Source organism: Mustela nigripes, chromosome 5 (assembly GCF_022355385.1).
Source record: "Mustela nigripes isolate SB6536 chromosome 5, MUSNIG.SB6536, whole genome shotgun sequence".
NCBI classification, from domain to species: Eukaryota; Metazoa; Chordata; class Mammalia; order Carnivora; family Mustelidae; genus Mustela; species Mustela nigripes.
The window spans coordinates 62,248,175-62,261,570 of NC_081561.1; the positions used below are offsets into that span (position 1 = coordinate 62,248,175).

The 13,396-nt window shown below is 49.1% G+C and overlaps 1 protein-coding gene across 2 annotated transcripts; it reads left to right on the plus strand.

The window, feature by feature from the left end:
- Nucleotides 1–1,078: 1,078 nt before the first annotated feature.
- Nucleotides 1,079–11,063, plus strand: LOC132018074 (uncharacterized). 2 transcript variants are annotated; one of them, XR_009404444.1, is made up of 7 exons: nt 1,079–1,527; nt 1,686–2,009; nt 3,418–3,493; nt 4,832–4,950; nt 6,591–6,700; nt 7,785–8,987; nt 9,085–11,063. XR_009404444.1 is itself a non-coding variant. In XM_059400509.1 (6 exons), exons 1-6 carry the CDS (start codon nt 1,470–1,472, stop codon nt 8,007–8,009), a joined length of 912 nt encoding a protein of 303 aa, XP_059256492.1. In that variant the 5' UTR covers nt 1,079–1,469; the 3' UTR covers nt 8,010–11,063. The 2 variants fall into 2 exon arrangements, 1 of the variants encoding a protein (XP_059256492.1); XM_059400509.1 differs by having other exon boundaries at nt 7,785–11,063.
- Nucleotides 11,064–13,396: the final 2,333 nt, after the last annotated feature.

A 13,396-nucleotide genomic window follows, 5' to 3' on the forward strand; every position in this document is an offset into this window, starting at 1 on the left:
GCTGCCTTTAGTGGGTAAGGCAGTGAAGCTTCCTGAACAGTGGTCTGTGATGATGGGACACACCTGTGAAGGGCTTCCTGTCGTGACCAAGGGCAAGGACACATTAAAAAAAACAAACAAACAAACCAGCACTGAGGGGGTTTTCCTCTGCAGAGCATGGCAGGTGAGTCCATCACCATGGGGCACACATGCCCCCACAGGGACGCCAGCAAGCAAGCCTCAGGGTTACAGTTCTCCCATATGGCTGCATGGTGCTGAGTCGGGGATGCTTCTCCTTCAGGCTGATGTACTTCTTACCCCACTGCTGGGAGTAGTGAGAGTCCCTCTGGGGGCTGCTGCAGCTGCACAGAGCCAGGCCCTTCCCGGAGAGGCCTGAAGGTGGCCACGTGCCACCGCCCACTCCCAAAGGGCCGCTGCAGGGCCTGAAGCTCCATCATTCCCTTGCCATCCTGGAGAGCCTCCTGTCCTCGGAAGTCCTCACACCCTGAGCTTCCTGTTGTCCTGTTCTGCTTCCTGTCCTCCTAGTCCCGGCTTGTTCCCTGGGCACCTTAGGCCTGCTGTGCTCATCTCCACCTCAGAGTCTGCACACCACATGCCTGACCTGCCACGTTGCATTTTCACGGGGTTTTCTTCTTTCTGGGTTGTAAAGAACCTGTGATTATAGTAGCTCTTCTAATGACAATTATTCCTTAAAATGTGCTTGATGACTGTGGTCCTTTGACAAATGCTTATGGAGTGATTATGGCAGGCTGGGAACTGGGGAACTGGGGTGACCTGGAGGAGGAACCCCCCCAGGTCCCATCCTCCTGCATCCATCTCCCCCCACCGATTATGTCCCCAGCTTCACTCTCTCCCACCCCTACCAGGGGCATTCCCTGTACCTCCATTTCCAGAAATGACTCTCCCTCTCCTTTCTCCTCGGTCCCTCCAATCCCCACAGAGTTCCCCAGCTCCCAGACAGGCCTGGGCAGGAAGTCTCGGACCACTGGGCACCTCCAAAGGTCCCCTAACTCTGTCACTCACCTGCAGCTGGACCTTTTTACTTGCAGGGAGGACTTGGGAACGGGAGGAAGTGGTAGGTTAGAGGGGAAAGCAGAAAGGAGAAATAGGTTCTGGTTTCAACAGTTTCTTCCTGGACTTTCACAGCTTTCTACATTCTAACCCCAGTGCAGCAAGGAGGAAGAGGCTGGGCAAGAGTCAGCTGACAGAAGCTTCAGAATCCCCTGGAGCCTCAGCTCTGAGACTGGAGCCGGCACACATGTCGCACCTGCAGCACGAGGCTCCTGCTTACAGGCCAAGACCTCTCCTACTCCCAGGCCTCCCGCTGCCCCCTGGAGGACTTGGGCTCCCTCAGCTCTTCTTCCTGGACAAGTGAGAGTGGCTAGGCCAAATCCCCATCCCTGCGCCCCAGCTCCGGCTCCCTCTCCTCAGGGCTTCCCTGCTCCCACCCCAGCTCAAGAAGAGGGCCCATGGCCTGGGAGGCCACATGCCTGCTGCCGCCTGTCCTGCTGGTGCTCCTGGCCTCAGGTGATGAGGGGGGCTGAGGGAGGGAAAGGGGCAGGAGGAGGGAGATGGCCAGGTGAGGTGGCCATGAGAGGGGCCATGCAGAGGGACGGCCGGGGCACCCTCCTGCCAGCCCCACCATGTCTGAGGGGTGGCTCCCTGATGTGAGAGTGTACTTTCAGGCTCATGGGGACAGAAGCCAGAGATGCTGCATCTCCTGGAAGGGGACTCCTTCTCTGTGAAGTGCCTGTACCCGCCCCAGAAAGGCTCAGAAGCCGTGAAATTCTGGTGCAAGTGGGACTTATCACGTACCTGTACCCTGTTAGCCACCTCACCCCAACTCTGGGGGAAGCCTCAAAACTCCATTGAGGATAAAGTCGGACGGGGCTACTTCATCGTCACCATGACCAAGCTCAGGGTAGAAGACTCTGGATCTTATTCATGTGGAATCTACAAATCCTCCAGGAAATTTTTTCACAGAAACATCCATCTGGTGGTATCTCGGGGTGAGTCCTTTCCCTTCTTTGTGTGGTTCTCAATCATCCTGAGTCACAAGATGTTAGAGCTAGAAAGGACTCCAAAATAGTTGTCTCAGTGCTCTCACAGCCCAAAATGGGTTGCCCCTTGCCCAGAGTCACCTCTGGTGAAGGGCAGATCAGGCACCAGAACTCAGACCTGCTGGCTCCCGTGGTTCTTCCTTTCCCATCACATGCATTTCTCTGAACATTTTTGTTGTTAAGAACAAGACTCCTCCACTGGTTTGTAATGACTGTAAAGCCTTCTCAGGTTTGAGCAAGACTGGCTGATTCGGCCATCCCCAGGCATCCCGACTCTTGGCCCTAACCCCAGCTTTCTCTCAAAGGGTAGTGCTTGAGTTGCAGGTGGCTGGGTGGATTAAGAAATGTGGACAGACAGGAGCCAACTAGGGAGGCAGACACGGGACTCTGGAGATGAGACAGGGAGGTGTGGTGGCCAAGGGCTCAGAGAGCCTGTGTCCTCACCCTGGACCTGCTCCTTAGGGTCGTCAGGTCCTTAAGGCTCCTTAAGGCTCAGGTGGGAAGCTGGGTGATAGTCTTGACTGAGGCCCTGGTGTTTATCCTGAAAAATCTCAGACTTACAAAGCCCCCGCTGTGTTTCCCTGTGATGGCCAGGGCTTGAATGGCATCTTCCCAGACCAGCTGCCAAGCCTGCTCAGCCATCTGGTGAGCTGGGCACCCAGAGGACCCTGGTCAGCTGCTTGGTCAATCACCAACCACCCAAGCCATGGCTCACTGTCCACTCCATGTACGGCAGGGGCTACACCCTGGAAGGGAAATCAAACACCTTAAGACTCTATCCTGTGCTGGAGGAGCCCACAGCATCCCCTGCTGATCCCTGCACCCAAGGCCGACACAGAAGTGAAGGGTTAAGTTGGTGGGTGGTAGGTGGTGTAATGGAAGCATGTTGGATGATGGCCCAGTGAAGGGAGGGACCAGGTTGCTGGAGAAAGCAGTGGTATGGATTCTCCCAAAGGAGGTGATACCACTTGGGCCTTATGAGTGAGCAGGAATTGATCCAGAAGAGACAGAAGTGGGGTGGGGGGTGGGAGGGACGCATTTTCGATTGAGAGTGCGTAACATGGTCAAGAACAATGAAAACGGAAGAGACTGTAGTATATCCAATATACTAGTGACAGTGTGATCCTAACCTAAAGCCTCTCACACTGGAGCACTTGACTGAGAGGGAAATCCCACACAGAGTAACTCCCGCATAGAGGGCCTGGTGCAGGGCATGAGGCGTGGTGCTTCTCAGAGTCCTCACCTGGCCCAGGGCCCTGTATGGGCTCCTCTTTTCCAGGGCCAAGGACTAACGATGGGGAGCCTGAAAAGTGGGGCAAACACATGGGAGTGCTCCCCTCATTGTCATCTCTTACAGCTTCAATTCTGCCTACTGCCAGGAACACCAGTGGGACCACAGCCTGGACTTCTGCCACCAGCCCTGTCACTGACAGGTACTCTGTCCCCATCTTCCCTGCCCTCCACGTCCTCCTACCCATGGCCAGCTGTGGCAAATTCCCTCCAGCTGCCACATCCCCACCGCTATCTGGCTCTCAAGGGATGAAATGGGAGTCACACCATTTGCACCAGGTTGCTTTGCCTCTTTAAACCTCAGTTTTCTCATCTGCAGAATGGGGCCAATGACATCCTCACGTTATAGCAGGTGCCTGCTTGCCTTTGGCATGTTGACATTTGGTGTGAGGGGTGTCCTGTGCACCATAGGCTATTTGGCAACATCCCTGACCCCTACTCATTAGTAGCAGCAGTGCCAATCTCCCCCTGGATCGCCCAGTTGCGACAACAAAATCCAAGCGTGTATTGCTAAGCTTGCCTTGGGAGACACAAGCACCGCCAGTTGGCAACCACCGCTGTACAGAGGGCTGTGAAGATGAGGTAGAATTGGGTCTGACTCAATGCCAGCCGTGTGACCAGGGCTGCCTCATTTTCCTCTCCCCTCTTCCAGCCTATCTCTATCCCAAAGCTGCCAGGGTCCCGGGAAAGGGTGCACTTTGTAGTAACTACAGTCCATGGCCTGATTTCCTCTGTCATCCTGCCTGATGGTTTCTAGGCCCCAGCCCCCGGGAGTGACCCGACAGCTGTTTTTCTTCCGGTCTCCACCCTGCCCTGCCTTCTGCCCACCCACCCTCACTGCGATGGGAGCTCAGGGTTCTCACAAACCCCTGGTTCCTTGCTTCAAGGCGCTATACCCAGAAGCCGCATGGTGCTGGTCATGGAGCATAGGGGGGTCCTTACAGCAGCTGCCACCCAGGCTTAGGGCTTCAACCCTTGTCACCCCAGACACCTTCCCTGGGAGCCTGCTGCAGTGTAAGGAAGCCTACCTTAGTGTTCTGCCTTTGACCTAAGACAGGTCTTGTTCAAAAGCATTTATTATGTGACAGCGCTGTTGGTCACAGGGCACCAGCTGAGCCCATCTCATGGGCAGGGGTGAGGAACTGGGACCAAGAATAGTTAAGAGCAAGATGTGGGAGGGGTGAGTACAGACCCTGCAACAAGGTTCAAGTTAGGGGACAGCAGCCAGAAAAGGGAAAAGGAGGAAAGCATTCCCGTTTCACAGAGGAAGAAACAAGCCCAGATGTGGCCAGACATGGCCAGACGTGGCTGGACGTGGCTGGACATGGCTGGATATGCATGGCTTATGGGGAAGAGCCCTTGACCATGGCCAGCTCAACAGGAGGCTCAGTCGCGATCACCCAGGTGGGCAGAGGGATGCCTTCTGGGCAGAAGACTGGCTCCCATTTGCCTCACCTGGCTGGTCATTCGTCATTCCAAAGCCCTCAGGGCAACTGGCAGCTCATCGTTCCCAGCTCTACGTTGGGTGTCCTGCTGGTGCTGGTGCTCATCCTCCTTATGATCCTGTACTTCAGGAAAGCCCGCAGAAGCGCTGCAAAAGGTAAACTCCAGTGCTGGCTCCAAGTAGACCACTGAGGGCTTAGCCATGATGTTCCCATGCCCACGAGCCTGAAGACTGGGTTTCTCATGCCCATTTTACCAACAGGGAAACTGAGGCTTGTGTGGTGAGTGGTCAGGATCGCTGTGTTCTCTTGCTTTGTCAGAGCAGCAGGTGGGGTCATTCTCCTCAGAGGCTCAAGGTCAGCCCCTTCCAAGCCTTATTCACCAAAAACTGGGTATTCTAGAATCTATTGGGGAGTGTATATTTTGCCCTTTTCTTATAGATAAGGATTTTTAAACAAATTTATCTGGAAAACTTTTTTATTATGTGTTTATATGTGTTTTAAGATTTTATTTATTTATTTGACAGAAAGAGAGATAGTGAGAGCGAGTACACAAACAGGGGGAGCAGCAGGCAGAGGGGGAAGCAGGCTCCCTGCTGAGCAGGGAGTCTGATGCAGGTCTCAATCCCAGGACCCCGGGATCACCATCTGAGCCAAAAGCAAATGCTTAACTGACTGAGCTACCGAGGCACCACAAGAGTATTTTTTTTTAATTGTCACTATTGTTTTAAAATTTTGTCTTCCTAAAAGCATTAAAGGATTTTTTAAAAAAAGATTTTATTTATTTATTTGACAGAGAGCACAAGTGGGCAGAGAGGCAGCCAGAGACAGAGAGAGGGGGAAGCAGGCTCCCCTCTGAGCAGAGAGCCCGATGCCGGGCTTGATTCCAGGACCCTGGGATCATGACCTGAGCTGAAGGCAGAGGCTTTAACCCACTGAGCCACCCAGGTGCCCCATTAAAGGATTTTTTAATGTTCAAGTTGCAAGTTTTTTTTTTTAGCATTAATCACATGTAAAATCACCAGCATTTTGTGCAAGGCTTATCAGATTAGTGCCTTTTGATGATTACAGCCTTCTTTTTTGTTGTTTGGTTTGTTTAGCACATACTGCATATTTATTAACCATATACTCCAGTGATGTGTGTGGTGACAACTTTTTTGAAATGTGGAAGTGGGCCAGCGCTATGTTGAACCTTAGTGACTTTAATTTTCCGAGCTATCAAAATCCTAATGTAGTAATGGGTTGTAAAATTTTATATACATATTTTTCAAATTATGTAAAGTAAACTTAGTGGGTCACAATACTATTTTCATAAACTCAAATAGAAAAGCAAAATATCACATTGGAAGGATAAATATTTTTTCATTGGACTTTTATTTTAGGAGAGAGAGTGTGTGTATGAGTCTGTGTGTTTATTTATGTAGAAATAAGATAAAATGTTTCTCATTGTGGTTCTTGGTTCAAAATTTTGAAAGGCATTATAGATAACTTCACCAGAAAATAGATTATACTTAATTGGATTTTTAAATTTGGAACTTTCAGTGACTGAGATTGATTCAACTTTACCAGTTTTATCCAGATTTGCTGCATGCGGCCAGTCTGATTTGCCCCTTGGCACCAAGGTCTAACCCCTGGATGCTGTGTGCTGGCCATTAGTGAGCTCCCCTGGGGCAGGGTGGGGTTTCCAGACCCAGCCCTGGTCCCTCAGCCCAGTGGGGACCTCTGGCACCCCTGCATTCCCAGAGGAATGGGACCTGTGGAGAGATCCCTGCCCCAAACTGGACTCTTTCCTTCACAGGTGAGGACAAATCCCACCACATCTATAACAACATCGCAGTCCAGAAGGAACCGGGCACTGAGCATAGGAAGGACCTCTCACCAAGGCAGAGGCGATCTCAGCTTTCCTGGGTATCTTTTTTGTCAGTGTTTTTTGTTTGGTGTTGGTTGTTGTTTTCCAGCTTCCCAGGTTGTATTTACTTGTAGTTTCTGTTCACTCTGCACTGGGGCTCACTCGTGACTCCTCACACTCCTGTTGCCTCATCTACATGCACCCTTGACCGCATCCTTCCCAATTCAAACCACTTAGAGAGAAAGAGAAGTTGACTCCCCAGCTTTTGATCTTCACCCCCACAGGAGTCAACTGTTAATAGGGGGTCCCTCTCATGGCGTGGCTGCCACCAGTCCAGTCAGCTAGGGGGGGTGCGGGTCACATGGTAAAATCACAGCTCCCTAGGTGCTCTCTCATCAGGAACTGGGGACTGGGCTATTGCTGTTGGGTCTGTCTTGTCTAAAGATCTAAAACTCTTGAAATCACAGAATTGCAGGATTGGGAGGATTTAAAGTCATCTGGTACAACCCTCTGTAATGCTGGGATCAACTCTACAAATGACATCCCTACCAATTGCTCTTCTAGCTCAGTGTTCTTCAAACATGTGTGGATAAAAAACTCCTGGAGAACTTGTGCAAACAGAATTTCCTGGACACCACCCCCAGAGACTGCCTTCCTAGAGCTTAGGTGGAGCCTGAGATTTTATCAAGCTGCTAGGTGATGCCAATGCTGTTGGTCCACGGGTCACACCCTATGTTGTCTTCTTTAGCCCATTTTTTTCAAAGATTTTATTTATTTATTTGACAGACAGAGATTACAAGTAGGCAGAGACACAGGCAGAGAGAGGAGGAAGCAGGCTCCCCGCCAAGCAGAGAACCCGATGCGGAGCTCGATCCCAAGACCCTGAGATCAGGACCTGAGCCAAACGCAGAGGCTTTAACCCACTGAGCCACCCAGGCACCCCTTCCTTAGCCTATTCTTAAACATCTTTAGTGATGGTGACTTTGCTGCCTTTAGCCATTCCCAGAGGCTCTGCAGGGTTCATACTCTGTTCCACACCTTATCACTGTCTCTGTCCTCCACCCAGCTCAGGGCAGCCCTGGGGCCACGGACCACACCCAGCTATGATCTGTACATTGAAGTTCTGTCTCCTTTGATTCCTAGGGCTCGGATCAACAGAAGGGCTCTGATGAGGACACTGGGGCCATCTGCTATGCCTCACTTATCCACCTGAATCAATTTGGCCCTGAGGACTCCATCTACGTCAATACTCAGCCCAAACTGAAACCCATGCCTGATCCCCTTCTGACTGTAGAATATGCCTGCATCCCTGGAACCAGACCCCAGCCCACCAAGTCAACTGCCCCAGATAGGGAGCTCAAGAGCTAAGGATAGACTTCACTGAGCAGTGAGCACTTAGCAAGTACTTGTGAGGCATAGGGCTGCTCTACCAGTGATGGGTGGGGGGAGGACTTCAGCATGGCAAAGATGGTCCCAAACCAGCAAAAGATCATCGCTTCCTACAAGGGCAATGAGGAAGAAGGAGGAAAGGAAAGTCATTATCATTCAAAGGGGAGAGGCTTTGAGTGTGAAGGCTGTGATGGAAAGGCTCTGGGGCCTATAGAAGGGGTTTCTAGACACCTGCCTGCTCCCTTCCCCAGGGTCTGGGAGGAAGGATACTGAAGTAGAGTCCAGTTAAATAGGATCTGGACACCAGTGCTCCAAGTTACCCAATCTTCTCCACACTCTGTGACCCTCACTTCCTTCCTGACCAGGGCCTATGAAATCCTGACATGCTGTGCAAGTTCCTCTTTGGTGACCTCCTCAGGACAGCCCCTGCCCAGCTCTTTCTGAGGGCCACTAAGTTCTATCTCTCCATCCCAGCTCCTCCTCTCCTTCCTGACCTTCCGATTTTGATTCTCACAAATGACCCTGACAGGACGGGCAGTGCCTGCTGCTCAGCGGTCTTCCTTAACCCTTGGCCTTGCCATTCAAGGTGGGGCGTGGGAATTTCCTTCCCTGTGGTGGCCCCTGCAGCTCCACCAGAACTGATCTGGGTTCCTCTGCCTTCCACAGAAGCTATCATGTATTCTCCAAAACTGCACATCAAGGACAGCAGGCTGAGGGTTACCTCCTGTTTTGCCCCAGTGCCCTTGCACAGGGCTATTATGGGAAGAGAGCTCCCTTCTTTATTAGGCACTCCCAAGGGGTGACTCTGAACTGTAGGAACTCCAGGCCATGGGGGCAGAGGGTGGGGTCCTACCACGTCATGGAAAAGATTGCTTGACTGCTGATACATCACTTCTCAAGGATAACATTTAAAGATCATCGAATCTAACTGCCAGTGAGTCCAACTGCAAAATCCCAGTGAGTCATGCAGTGTCTACCTCAATCTCTCCAAGGACAGGGAATTTACCACCTCTTGCTCAAGCAGCTTGTTTGTCAATGTTTTTTTGTCTTTCAGCTTGCCCTCAATTACAGTGAAAGGTCAGCCTGTCTACAGGATGGGACCTGAGGATCAGGCTGCTTTACGGCCAGAAAGGTAGAGGGGTTGGAGAGGTGAAGAGTGGGGGGCAGTCTGAGGTTTGGCAGGCTGGGTGCAAGGGAAAGGTCTTCCTCAGGGAGGAAGGCAAGCTAAGCACTTGTCACTTGGGACATCCCAGGCTCCCTGTGCCGAGGATGTGGTTCTATCCGCAGTCTGTGGTTGCATGAGGACACTCAGGAACAACCCCAAGTTGAAGGAGGTGGAGAGCAGGATGCTTTGAGCATCACTTTAGCCCTCCAGGTCTCTGCTCTGCCCTTCCAACTCCCTATATCTGACTCCTAGAGAATGGGCAACTACTGCACCCTGACCTCCCACCCTACCTGGCCTTGTTCTGAGAAGGTCATTGGCACTGACCTGTGGACTTTTTTGACCTCTGGTCCTCAATGGTTCTAGGCTCCTAATACTGCCTCTTGGTCTATATTTTAGTCTACACTCCCACTGAGGGAGCCCGTATTCACCATGGTCTTTTCAACTCAGGCTTCCTGGCTGCAGCACTATGAGCCATCCCAGGGGTCAGGTTCCTCCTGAGCTGTTCAAACCCAAAGGATTTACTCAGACTAGAGAACCTGGAGTTATAGTCATTACACGGTACTTGTAGGGATCTGCTGACTGCCAGCCACTGCTCAGGCCTGGGGACACAATGATTAAGGCTAGTAAGCCAACAACTATGGAGTGCTTCTTATGGGCCACATTCCTTTACATACATTAATGGCTCAAACATCCTGGAAGGAAGGTACTCTCCTATCATTTTAAAGATAGGGGAAATTGAGGTGCAGGCAGGTTAACTTTTTCCCAAAGTCTTGACTCTTGAAAGTCAAGTGTTCAGTAGTTGCTCCCCAAATTATTTCCTCCTGAGAACATAGCTAGATGATTACAGTCCAGCCTTTCTTGCAGTTAAAGGTGGCCAAGTGACTGGGCTCTGGAAGTTACTGTTTGCCCCCTCCAGGCCTGGCCCATAAAACCTTTTATGCAATCATCTGTGTTTTCTCCTTTCTCTCATTTGTCACCCAGATGGCATGGTGAAATAAAAGTTCTTAATGTAAATTCTAATCCCAACTCAGCTTCCCAAGGGTCAAGAATCTGGCTTGTCTTGTCTTTCCTAACTGCTACTGCCTCTTCTGCTGCCAGAGCTTCTTTCTCCTGGGAATCCTTACTGGAGTTCTCAAAACAAGTCCTTTTTTTTCACTGAAGTCAAATAGAAATACACTTATCATATGGTTTCACTTATTTGTGGAATATAAGGAATAGCATGGAGGACATTAGGAGAAGGAAGGGGAAAATGGGGGGGGGTGAAATTAGAGGGGGGATGAACCATGAGAGAGTATGGACGCTGGGAATCAAACTTAGGGTTTTGAGGTGGAGGATGAGTGAGCCTGGTGACAGGTATTAAGGAGGGCACCTATTGCATGGAGCACTGGGTGTTAAATGCAAACAAGGAGTCACAGAACACAATATCAAAAACTAATGACGTACTGTATGGTGACTAACATAACATAATAAAAAAATAAGATAATTTTAAAAGTGTCCAACAACAAAAAAATTGTTCAACCAAAAGAAAAAAAAAAGATTAACTTCTTGACCCCTGAGAGTAGGTACTGAAGTTAGAAAAAGACCTAAGTAGTCGTCCAACCAACTGAGCCACCCAGGCGCCCCAGGTCGTGATCCTGGAGTCCCGGGATCGAGTCCCACGTCAGGCTCCCGGCTCCATGGGAAGTCTGCTTCTCCCTCTGACCTTCTCCTCGCTCATGTTCTCTCTCACAATCTCTCTCTCAAATAAATAAATAAAATCTTTAAAAAAAAAAAACCTTTACAAAAAGACCTAAGTAAAAAACAAACGAACAACAACCCCACCCCCCCCCCAAACCTAAAAAATAAACTAACAAGTCCTTTTTTCCCTCCTACTGTGGTGGTCATATGCATAACAAAACTCAAGGGGGACTTGGTGAAGGTCCTGTCTTTCAAGGAACACCCAGGCTGTCAAGGACACCCAGGCTGACACCAACAAAAAGTCATCAAAATAATATGAAACTTTACTCTGTCCTTGAAGGAAACATAGGAGTCAACATTTATCTTGCTGTCAATAGCGGGCATCTACCATCTTACTCACCTCTTCCCTCACCCCAGGGAGTCTCTCCTTGACCCAATTCTTCCGGGGTCTCTCTGTTTGCCCACCCACTGGTAGTCATTAATGTCTTCACCGAAGGAGTCATGTTTCCTCATCCAAACACACTCAGAAGTAAAAAAGCTGGGTCTGAGCTGGGGAGAAGTATGGCTACTCCATATCTCTCTGGGCCCTGCTGTTTTAGGTCTTATCTTCTAGGCTGAGATATTTGAGTTTATGGGGATGGTTTGGTGATGTGGGGTGGGAGGGTGAGTGACAGCAGGTTCTGCTACGTGACTCCGAGTGCAGAAGAAGGGGATTGCAAGCTGAAGCTTTCTGAAGGTAGTGAAGTATCTGGATTCGCTTCCCAGGGTTCCACAAACATTAGTGTTTTAAGAGACATTAGTGTCACGTGAAAATAATCCATGCTAATAATGTATTTTCTTCAAACATTTTACAGTGAGGAAAAGTAAGTTATGCTTATCACAAGTTACAAGAATTAACTCTTAGAAACTCTTTTAATATCCAATTCACACCAAGGAATATTATGTAGATACCTGTTGAAATGGAAAGACATTCTAGATATATTAAATGAAAAACACAAGCCATGAATAATATGTCTAGCATGAGCTCCTTTATGTTTTTGTCTCTGTGTGTAGCCATAGCAAAAAGGCTAGATGGACAAACACCAAAATATCAATAGTGATGTTCTCTGGGGAATGAGAGCAATGGAGGAAAAATCCATTCAGTAAGATTAGGAGGACTGGCTCTTGAGCCACATTGTTTAGATCTAAATCTAACTTATACCCTGGAACAAAATTATTGCCTACCTCACACATAATGACAAAACACACGTAAGGAGTTTAGAAAAATGCCTAGCACATAGTAAGCACTCAGTAAACGTTCATATATTTTGAGTTGTAGAACTGTGGATAACTTTTACCTTTTAGAGTGCATTTTTATGTATTTTTCACATAAAAGTTAATTGAATATAGTTTTTTGAAAGATTTCTAAAATGCTGAACACATTTCATATAGTTATTATAATAGGAAAATCTCCCTTTGAATCCCTGTGCTACGTAAGTGAAACAGGTGATCCTGGGGAGAAATTACCTATGGCTTTGCAGGTGTGATGCTTCAACTGCCTAAGAAGTATTTACCAAATAACTGTTGACATCATTGGTGTATGTCTTCTAAGCGTTAGTGTGTGTTACTAAGTGTTGTCTTATCTTGCTGTCATTTGGACACTGGGTCTTTAAACATATCTGGTTTTTCTATATTGTGATTATAAAAATTCTGCTTGGAGTGTTTTGGAAAACTGTTAAATTTTGCAGCGACGAATTTGTCTTTAGGACTGTTTTTGATTTCTACTGTAACCCTGGCACAAATGATAACTCCAGAGCTCCTGCAGATGTCTCAAAGTTTAGAGTACATTTTTAAAGGGTTTCACGGTCAGATAATGTCAGGAAGGGCCAACCTAGCTGCACGTTGGTCTCAGGGTTTATTTCCTTGTTGATCCCTGATTGCCCAACATACTCTGGGTGTAGAGGGACAGACTCGTGACCTGGCTCAGGCCAGAGCATGACAGGGAGATAGTGCCACCCTGTGGGGTCCACTCAGTGCTGGGTGTGGGAGTCAGCCCCTCCCTGGAGGAACTGTTTTCTTTCTTTGCATTAGACTGTAAGTTTCGAATAATCCTCTTTTGTTTTTAGGGCATTATGCTTCTGGCCATGGCAAGACCAATCTTTAGTTGGCAGATTTCTGTGGTTCAAGTCTGGGCCCCCATTTCCACCCTGGTGGGCATCCTGACTTCTCAACTCACACTCAGAACAGAAGCTCAAATGTGCCTTTCAGGCTGAGATGACCAGGAATGCCCAAACTCTCTCTGAAGACTCATTTGAGTCTCCCTTCACTCCCTGAACCCAGGGTATTGGATTAAAATCTTGCGAGTACAAATTTACAATATCAGCATCACTTCCACATCTAGGAACAGAGAAGTAGTGTTTCCTTTATTTATAGCACCTTCCTAGCACCTATGTGGTGCCTGGCATACGGTAGGAGCTTGGAAAATAAGCGGGATAAATGAATGTGCCCCTGTGAAGAGGGTTCCAGGTTCTCCCACTCCCTCTGT